Here is a 10520-nt window from a genome sequence, read left to right as displayed (position 1 = left end):
CACACACACACACACACACACACACACACACACACACACACACACACAAACACCCTGGCTTGGGTTTTTGAAACTTCAAAGCCAGTGACGCATTTCCTCTAACAAGGCCACGCCCACTCCAGCAAGGCCGCATGTCCTAATTCTTCTCAAGTAGAGCCACTCTGATGATTAAACATTCACATGCATGGCCATGTCGGGGGCCGTTCTTATTGAAACCACTACAGTTACTCTATTTCCATTTGATAGGAGCATGGAGGCAGGTAAGCCAAGGGGAGAGAGACAGGGAGGGGTGAGAGAGGGGGAAGAGACAAAGAAGGAGGGGGAGAGACAGGCAGGCAGGCAGACTCTGGGCCTGGCATGGGCTTTGGAATGTCAAAGTCCCCTCCTGGCGACACACTTCCTCCACACACCTGCTAATCCTTAAAACAGTTCATCAGTGGGGGACTAAGCACGCAAATGAGCCAAATGGGGCCATTTGCATTCAAAGCACTGCAGTAATTTTTGTTTGCTTGGGTTTGTTTTTGTTGTTTTGTTTTTGTGAAAGTGTCTCATTTTGTAGCCCTGGCTAGCCTGGACCTCACTGTGTATGTAGGCCAGGCTATCTTCAAACTAGATCCTCCTGCTTCTACAGCCCAAGTACTGATGTTAGAGGTCTACCACCATACCTAATCAAAGTTTGTTTTGTTTTTTTATTGTTATTTAGTAACTGTGAAACAAACATTTACAGGACATTCATATATAGGCGGGAGTTAAGAGTAGATGGTAAGACATTAAGAGAGTCAGAGACGCCAGTGCAGTCAGGATGTGGTAACTGCAGGAAGGCAACGGGAATAAAGTGCTCTGTGAGGCTGAGGAGCAGCAGTGTGCTCATGGTTTCCCTGAGACTCTCAGAAGAAACTGGGGGCCGAGTGGAAGTCAGTATGTTTGCTCTGCTTTTTCAGCTCAAAATGAAAAGCTCTTTGTGTCTGTGAGCTTCGCAGAGCTCATCTCTCTATCAGAGGGTCTGCTGGGCACTGGGTCTCAGCCGTCCCTCCCAGGCTTTACACTTCTACCCATGTGGTCTCCTGCTGGTGCTCTTAGATGGCGTCATGGTCCAGATCACCGCGGAGAGCATGGACTCCCTGAGGCAGGCGCTCCGAGAGATGAAGGACTTCACCATCACGTGTGGGAAGGCGGATGCGGAGGACCCGCAGGAGCAGATCCACGTCCAGTGGGTGGAGGACGACAAGACAGTCAACCAAGGGTGAGTGCAGCTCCTGAGAGCCAGCTGGGGCAGCTCAGGCTTTGTCCGCCATGCACACAGGACTTGCCCGAACTGCCTGTGAGCAAGGAATGTAGAACACTGAAGCTGAGATTTCTGAAAGCTCAACTGAAAATTTTTTAAAGTCATTTTTAACATTTCTAACTCGTGTCTGTGAGTATGACTATGCACATGACTGTGGGTGCCCACGGACCCTCAGGCCTCAGCTCCCTAAAACTACAGATGGCTGGGAGCCACTCTCCTGGATCCAGGGAACCACACCTAGCATGTGCCTGTAACCACTGAGCAAGTCCCCTTACTGTGATTCCTGAAGGAGTCGTGGTGTGTGCCTTTGAGGGAAAGGTGAGACAGTGAAAGAAAAGCCGGGCACCTAACTCGCTCAAATAGACATACAGGCCTGGTGGGTGCCAGGCATCTTTGCTAACCCATTGACAGAACGTGTGTTCTTATTTCACGCGAATGACTGAGCGCCATATAACTAGACTCGCAACACTCCGACTTACGCCCACCTTTCTGGGCTTCAAACCCAAACTCTTGCCTCGCTCATGGCAACTCCGTGCTAATGTGTCACACTAACCTTGGGTTCGTTTTTGACACTTGTCTTTCTCTCCTACCCCACAGTTAGCCCAACAGTAAATCCTGCTTGCTGTGCCTCAGAATACACCCCAAACTAGAGCGGCTCTAGCCACCCCCACTGCCACCATGCATGTTTGAAAAGGAGCTTACCCAGTTTAAGCCCCTTTGTTTGGACAACCGCGGCAGCCTCTGGTGCCTCCCTCATCTCTGCTTTCCTTCTCTCGTTCCGATCAGCTTCTAGTCCCTCTAACACAGCTGCCAGCATGATGTCACTTTTCTCTTCAAACCACCAGTGGCTTCCAGTGTCTTTCCAGATAAAATTTAAAGTCATTTACTACTTCTAAGGCCCTACATCTCTTGCTATTTTGAGACAGGATCGCATAGCTAGGTAGCCCAGGCTGGCCTGAAATTTACTATTTAGTGCAGGTTGAACTCGGACTCAAAGCAGTCTTCCAGCCTCTGCCTCCCAAGCGCAGGACACCAGCCTTCTCGCTGGAGCACAGAGTTTGCACATGCTGCCGTCTTCCTCAAGATGCTGCTTGAGTACCTCCACCCAGCTCCGCAGTCCCAGTGCCAGTCTCAGGAAGATCTTCTCTGGCCACTGTCTGTATTCAGACTCTTCTGTACATTTCTCTCTTCTTGGGCAGCAGAACTTCAGTATTTCCTGCTCCACTCCCCAGCTAAGATTTCTCTTCTAATTTTTTTTATTACATCTATTTATTAGCACAACGTTGTGTAGTTGGCTCTTTCGTTCACCTTTATATTGGTCCTGTATAGGTCCTAGGGACCAAGCTCTTAAGTGGCCAGACCTCACACATCGCTGAGCCAGCTTGCTGGCCCCTGATTTAACTTTGGATGTATAGAGAATTAAGAACAGAGCCAAGTGTGGCAGTGCATGCCTTTAATCCCAGGAGGCAGAGGCAGGTGGAGCTCTGAGTGTGAGGCCAGCCGGACTACAGAGTGAGATCCTGTCTCGAACAAGCTAAAAAGAATCAAGAAGATAAAAGACTTAAAGATTATTGAGAGGAGTCTGTTTTTTGTTTTTGTTTTTGTTTTTTTAATCAGTCATTGTATGTTCTTTTCAGAGTAAATGTGTACCTACACATATTTAATTTTCTTGCTGTATTGTAATGGAGAAATACTTGTCAGAAGTAACTTCTGTTTAGGAAGCTAAGAGTGATGGGTTAGCAAAGAAGAGCGTATGTGGTAATAGACTTGGGTCTGTCACTTCACACCAGCCCATGAGCTTGTATTTATTTATTCACGTATTTGATGTCATCACGGGGGAAGAAATTGGGCTCTTCTGCTTTGTCACCAAGGTCTCATCACTGAGCCAAGTCCCCAGCCATCAGTGGTTCTTAGCAGACATTTCTCAAACTCCCTCGGTTCTGAGAGCAGTGGTCAGTACCAGACAGACAGGCCCCAGGGATGATATGATCCCTCTCTCCCCTTCAGAGCTTCCTTTCTAAGGCAGATAAGCCAAGGGGAGCATGGTGAATGGTTCTAGAGTCAGGAGCAGGGTGGGGAACCAGGTTGGGCTCAGTAGCATGTATTTATAAAAGAAGAAATGCTGGGAAAAGAGCAGCTGGGAAAAGCAGCTGTCTGATAGCACACTAAGCTTTGAAAGATGCCTTCCTGCGCTGTGTCTCCCTTCAGTGTGCGCACTTGAATTGTTGCCGTGCACAGCCTCTCCGTGAGCGCTCTGCTTCTTGCTGCATTATGCTGAAGAGGTTTTCAGCAAAGCACCCCAAACGTGTGACAGGATATCCGCCCCCCTCTCCTCTGTTGTAGCGTGGTGAGTCCTATAGATGGGAAGTCCATGGAGTCTATAACAAATGTGAAGATATTCCACGGCTCAGAGTATAAGGCAAATGGAAAAGTCATCAGATGGACAGAGGTAAGGACATGAAAATTGGTGCTGTTTGTCCTGCTTTCAGCACAGCCTTTTGCTAAGCCAGAGGCCCATTCTGGGCTGATTTGGAAGGAAAAAGTTGAGCCAGCAAGATGGGTCTGTGGGTAAAGGCATCTACACCAAGCCTGAAGATCTGAATTCAGTAATGGGGACCCGCATGGTGGGGGAAAGAACCAATGCCCAGAGCTTGACCCCTTCTTCCTCATGCGCTCGGGGGCACGTCTATGACAAATACACATAAAAAAAGTGCAAACTTTTTTTTAAAGAAAAACATTCTCTGAAAAAAAAACTTTTCATCTATCTACTATATTTAATTCCCTGATGTCTTAGCTCACTGGGAAAGAGAGTCCACAGGTGCAGCCTCTAGCACTCTGATGTGTCTTCTCATGAACTCACTTTCAGAGGCGTTTGCTCTGGAACTCAAGAAGGCTGTGTCTCTGAGTAGGCGCACCTGCTGTGTTCTTAGACGCTTGAGCATGCCATGTCGCACTCACCGTTCAGTCTCTCTTGAATAGCGTGCTCTTTAAAAGGGTACATTCACAATAAGATTTGTCCAAACTTACCAGGCAGACGAGTAATGCTAAGTTCCCAAGTCGAAGCCGGATCACGCCAGCTGCTAGCCAGTGTGCCTGCACACACCTGTAATCACAGCGCTTAGGAGGCTGAGGCAGGGAGATCACGAATTTGAGGCCAGCCTGGGCTGCTAACGTTCTGCATCAGTTAATTTTTTAAAATGTCCTACCACACAGCCGCCACCCCTAAGGCTTAGGAAAATCTCAGAAGAAGGGCAGAAAGAGTCTAAGAGCCAGAGGACCAGCATCTGTGGCAAGGTAGTGTCCCTGTGTGTAGCAGGGAAGCAGTGCCCGTGGAGTCGACGACTACGGCAGCGGACGTGACAGTGTAGACAGGGACATTTCACAAGGCTCCACTCCTACAGGAAGCGCTGTAAGCCGTTACTGGCTGCTGAGTGAGAGGGCGAGAAGTGAGCCAGTCCCGAGTGCTCGGCTCCAAACACACGAGCACTGAGAAATGGACTCAGCAGGGAGTGTGTAGGGGTTGGTGGTCCTGGAGGTTCAGCCTCATACCTGGGAGCTGAAGGCCCACAACTCCCTCTTAGCATAGCCCCTCTGGGCCAGCATGCTGGAGTTGGTATATAACATTATGTGAAGATTGTATTAATTTATTTTTCTTTTGAATTTTGTCTTTATGTTGTTTACCAGAGAAGACAGGCTGTTGCTTTCTGTGTGCACAGAGGCAGAGCTGGCATTATGGGGTCTTTTGAAAGCCCGAGTAGTGCTGCATGCCTGCAATCACAGCTCAGGAGACAGGGACAGGAAGACTGTTGCCTAACTCCTGAAGTGTGCTCCAGGCCAGCCAGGGCGGCGTAGAGAGGTGAAGGAGGGAAAGCAGGTCCTCTGAGAAGCAGCTTAACCTGTGAGTCAGTGAGACGGGTCAGTGGCTGAGAGCTCTTTCCATAGAGCCTGACAATCTGAGTTTAATTTCCAGAACGCGTGGTAAGGAGAGAACTGAGTCTCCTCTGACCTCCGGAGGCACATCATGTCACATGTCTGCCTCTACATGTATGTGCAGCCCCAGGTGTCACCATCAGGAACAGCATCTCCTTTTGTTGTTGGTGGTGGTTTTTTGGTTTTGGTTTGGTGTTGCTGTTGTGACAGTGTTCTCTGTGTAGCCTTGACTGTTCTGGACTCACATTGTAGACCAGGCTGGCCTCGAACTCACAGAGATCCGCCTGCTCTGAGTGCTGGGATTATAGGCGAGTGCCACAGTGCTTGGCTACATCACCTCCTTTGAAACCGTCCTCTGTTGGTTGACCTAGCGCTCAGATTAGACCCTGAGCCCCAGGGACCCTCCTGTCTCCACCTCTCTGCAGGGGACTGCAAGAGAACACCATGTGCAGCACTTTTTCTTTCTGGGTTTTCAAGGTGGGGTTTCTCTGTGTACCCTGGCTGTCCTGGAACTCCCTCTGTAGAGCAGGCTGGCCTCCAACTCAGAGAGCCATATGCCTCTGGCTCCCAGTGCTGGGACTGAAGTCCTGTGCTACCACCGCCTAGTCTCAGCATTTTAATTTTTACGTGGGTCCTGGGGAATCAAACTCAGGCCCTCATCACTTGAGGCCAGAACTTCACCGTGCCGGAACATTTTAAGTCCCTTGAAAACTGGCATGATAGGACCCCTGCAGAGTCATGGAAGGTCATACTGTAGAGGGTAGTCACAGAGACCAACCTGCTTCTGTCACGTGCCACCTGCCCTGCTTGTCTTCTTTTCCTTTTGACACAAGGTCTTTACTTATATGATGCTGGCCAGGCACTCACAGAGGGCTCCCGGAGGCCTCTCCAGTGAGGATTAAAGTGCCACTACCCCAGCCCCTGCCCTCTGTCTTTACACGCTGAAAGACTGTGTAGAGCAGGAGCCGACAGCCGCAGCGACTGTTGTTTAGACTCTCGTATCACCTCCCGGGAAAACTGTCCACGCGCTGCGCTGCCTTTTAGAGGTTCATCTGCACGTGGTGGTGCACGGGGCAGGGGCCTGCGATCCCAGCACTGGGAGCTGGGACACGGGGGAGCTCCAGGTTAGCCTTACTGCACCGCAAGCCTGGACCGCAGAAAGCCCCATTTCAAAAGGTTCTGCATAGAAGTGTCATTGCCCAGAGGAGCAGAGAGCAGGCACGCTGCCACTGCCGGCGTGTGGACAGACTGCCAAGCCGGGACTGTCCTTGCTGCTGTACTTTCCTTTTCAAAGATTGTATCGTGTCTATGTGTGCATGTCGTGGCACATGTGTGAAGGTCAGAGGTCAACTTGATGGAAAAGGTTCTTTCTACCTTTACATCGGTCCCAGGGGTTAGACCCCGGGGGGCTGGGTCGTGCAGTGTGGGCCTTCGCCTGCTGAAGCGCGCCCAGCCCTGGGATAGTACTTTTCCTGGCCCGGAGGCCCCTCCTTTAGGCCACCTTGTACATCCTAGGGAACTGGAGGCTCAGACAGGGCTTCATCTCGGCCCTAGTGAAAAGCCTCTCTCTTTTGGGATAGGTGTTTTTTCTAGAAAGCGATGACCACCGTAACTGCCTGAGTGACCCTGCAGACCACAGCAGGCTGACCGAGCAGGTCGCCAAGGCATTCTGCCTCGCCCTCTGCCCCCACCTGAAGCTGCTGAAGGAGGACGGGACGACTAAGCTGGGCCTGCGCGTGACGCTCGACTCGGACCAGGTAAGCGGCTCGGAGCTTCCGGGCGGGCGTGAGAAGGGTGCTTTGATTTGTTCACCTGCGAGTTTCCGTGAGTCCCCGGGGCTTTCACCTCCAGACATTCGCCCTGACCTGGCCTCCTCCTGGCTATGCATCGCCAGGCCCTGCCTGCTGTGGGCGTGGGCACAGGGGGAGGACCTGCCCGCCGCGAGCGTGCTCCCCTTTGAGCTTCCCTCCCCAGCCGAGAGCGAAGACCCTTGACCCTTCGTGCAGTTGCCGCTGGACCAGGCTCCTGTGCCTGGCGCCTGCTTTTGCCGCTGCCTAGGGAGATCTTTTTTTTTTTTTCTTTTTATGCTAGTATTTTCAATTAGTTAGAGAGTAGGTTTGAGCTGTCTCACCAAGAATTTTCCCGTCATTAGACTTGATAGCTTTTTGCTTGTTTTTGTCTTTTGCTTTTTGAGATGGTCTTACTATGTTTGTTGCCCTGCCTGGCCTTGAACCCCCTCTTGAGTGCTGAGATGTGGGCCACCATGCCTGGCTTGCTGTTTTTACATGCTCTTCGTATTAACAACCCAGTCCTCACTCAGAAGTTCCAGTTCCTTGTCCTGTCTCTCTCTCTGGTGGCCGTGCCGTCCACAGCAGTTCCCATAGCCCCGCATCGGATGCGTACACTTTGCCGGCTGTCGTCTTCACAGTCCTTGGCACTGAGTCATCAGGAGTGAGTGGGGGGGGGGGCGGGCTGTGGAGCTGCTCAGGGCTTAGCAGCACGGGTTGCTCCTGCGGAGGACCATGGTTCAGTTCCTAGCACCCACATGGTGGTTCACAACCACCCTCACCTCTAGCTCTGGGGGCTCTGACGACTTTCTGACCTCCTTAGGTAGCAGGCAAGCACGTTGTACATCCATACTTGCAGTCACGCACACAGTTTTTTAATTTATTATTTGTACACTGTTCTGCCTGCATTTGCACATCAGTAGAGGGCACCAGATCTCACTATAGGTGGTTGGGAGCCACCATGTGGTTGCTGGGAATTGAACTCAGGACCTCTGGAAGAGCAGCCAGTGCTCCTAACCTCTGAAAAGGCTATTTTTAAAGAAGAAATGAGTGTGGGCCCTCAGGTTGATACTTCCCGACTCCTGCGAATTGTTCTCTGATCTCCACGTCACGGCACATGCACCACGGTGCATGCACACACATGAAAGATGCAGTTTAGAAAACAGAAGTGCATCTGTGTAATGCCAGTGACGTTTCATAGTACTGATGCCCTGCCTGGCGCTCTCACTGGAACCACTGGACAGCAAGTACTCTTCTGCTGCCCTTTGTTTTTGCATTTGTTACAGCTGCTCAACAGTGGCGTACTGGTGACTGCCACGGGCTGGCGTTAATGCTAGGTTACATTCCTCACTTTAACTTTTACAACTGAAGTATTATCTGACTCACCATTTCTCTTCCCAGGAAAGACACTAGCAGATTAAGGGACCAGCCCAAGGTCTCATACCTCCCTAGCGGCCAGGGTGGATGGCAGATGCCAGAATGATTAACCAGTTGAAAGAGGAGGAAGGACTTGACGCACGTTGTGGGTCTAGCTCGTGGCAAGGGTGCGCTGTTCCCCGTGTGGCTTCTTTGGCTGCCCTCTGAGAGGTCTCTGTCAGTAACCTGTCATCCTGTTCTCTCTGTGGCAGGTCGGCTATCAAGCGGGGAGCAATGGCCAGCCCCTCCCCTCCCAGTACATGAACGATCTAGACAGTGCCTTGGTGCCTGTCATCCATGGAGGAGCCTGCCAGCTCAGTGAGGGCCCTGTGGTCATGGAGCTCATCTTTTATATTCTGGAAAACATCGCATAGCTGAGGACTTCGTTCTTCTGTTCAGACCTGTCCCGGCAGCGGTCACATCCAAATCATTTGCACTTTAAAACTGGAAGATTAAGCTTTTGTTAACACTGTCAGTAGGGAGGGCATGGGGTGGGAGTAGAACTTAGGGGAAGGGAGGGAGGGTGGTTGGGGACGCCTGTTCCATGATTCTCCGTCTTCTGTGCATTCTCCAAGAAGACCCGGCAGCTTCTACTGCACAACAGTTCCGCTCTCTGCAGCTAACTCCCTTCTGTTACTGTCTAGACAAGAACTCTGCTCCTCCTACAGTTACTCCGGGAATGTGCTCAGATGAATGCTCATGTGGGTACAACCATCACCAAGGTCAGGGTGGGCAGAAAGGAAATAAACACTGAGTCGGCACTTTTGCACTTCCTGTACAAAACTGGCACAAAAAGGATGTTACAGTGATCACCCTAGTTACACCCAGCCGCTTATCAAGGAGAACTCATGCTCAGATTTGTGTTTATTTGTTCCGACTCCTAACTGAATCAAACCAAAGGGGTTTCTGGTCTGTTAGCCACGGGAGGGTGGCTCAGTATAAACCGGGCCTTTGGGACAGTGAAGCTGAGTGCTCAGTCACTCAAGATCTGCCTAAGTGACCAGCAGGTAGTAAAGGCCCCTTTAGCGACAGCTGGCAAAGGACACCCACGCCATTTTATTTACTACACTAGAAATACTTTAAAGGAAAATTTTTCTAAGCACTTAAGCTTTCAGGAAAGTTGTAAACCTGAAAAGAAAACCTGCGTCCTCTGTAATACAGCCTCACCTACGCATGCTCAGGCACTAACACGCACTAACACTTGGACCCCCTTGATCTGTCGGTGCTTATCTTTTTCCCTCCGCTCCACAGCTGAAGCAGGCACCACAGCCCCTTGCCGCCCGCCTCACAGTGGATGTTGATTCCTTGCCCAGGACTTCAGCCAAGGTCAGTGTGTGGAAGCTCTAACCTCTCAGCCGCCCACTGATGTCCTGTCCTCAGTGGGGACTTCCCAAGCCTAGGGTCACACACTGCACATAGCTTGAGGCTTTGTGGCATGGGTACTATTATTTTAATGAATTTAGGCCCTTACATCCTGGAGTTTTGTTTGGTTTTAGCACAAAATACCTCATTTGAGTTCGCATTCTCTGCCAGAATATCTTGCCTCTCAGACAAATCTCAGCACCACCTGCTCATGGCTGGCTTCTCTGCTATGCATTTATTTCCCCATTTAGTAATAATCCATGTATGTAGAGGCACTTCTTAGACTTATGCAGACATCTTGTTCCTCAAAATTTCTCTTAGACTGAGCACCACTGATGTTTCTTGCCTGCACTGATATTTTACTATGACAGCTTAAAAAATGACTTTCTAGTTCCAGCATGCCCTTTCTGTACCAGCTGGACTTGATAATCCAGAAACAAAGGAGCCTTCCTCCATCCTGCTGTTCAGGTCACTCTGGTCTGTGGAGCTCCACTCTCTCAGTCTGGTACTCAGGTGACTCAGGGGATGCCATCTTTCAAGTTGAGCACGTTTAGGCTGGCTCCTGCATCCTTTCCTGATGCGCTTACAGTTAACCCTTCCTGTCCAGCCTGCCAGGCTAATCCTGCACTTAACCCTGCCTCATGCTCGGAATCGCTTTAACTGCAAGCAGCCCTTCAACTGGAGTGGTACAGGAGCCCAAGGTGTGGCGCACCCAGGATGTAGAACCCCAGTCCCTGGAT

General features: G+C 50.7%; 1 protein-coding gene across 3 annotated transcripts in view; it reads left to right on the top strand.

Annotated features, from left to right (window-relative positions):
- Positions 1-9179, top strand: part of Zfyve9 (zinc finger FYVE-type containing 9) — a 128524-nt gene extending 119345 nt beyond the window's left edge. For all 3 annotated transcript variants that reach the window (XM_055628925.1, XM_055628926.1, XM_055628924.1), the window contains 4 exons: positions 1081-1243; positions 3629-3734; positions 6796-6972; positions 8631-9179. In XM_055628925.1, coding sequence (XP_055484900.1) covers positions 1081-1243; positions 3629-3734; positions 6796-6972; positions 8631-8792 — 608 coding nt within the window. In that variant the 3' untranslated portion in view covers positions 8793-9179. The remainder of the gene's footprint in view (positions 1-1080; positions 1244-3628; positions 3735-6795; positions 6973-8630) is intronic.
- The last annotated feature ends 1341 nt before the right edge of the window (positions 9180-10520 follow it).

This window comes from Psammomys obesus, unplaced genomic scaffold, assembly GCF_907164565.1.
Source record: "Psammomys obesus unplaced genomic scaffold, mPsaObe1.curated_primary_1811, whole genome shotgun sequence".
Lineage (NCBI taxonomy): Eukaryota > Metazoa > Chordata > Mammalia > Rodentia > Muridae > Psammomys > Psammomys obesus.
This window is presented reverse-complemented; position numbering and strand designations above follow the sequence as displayed.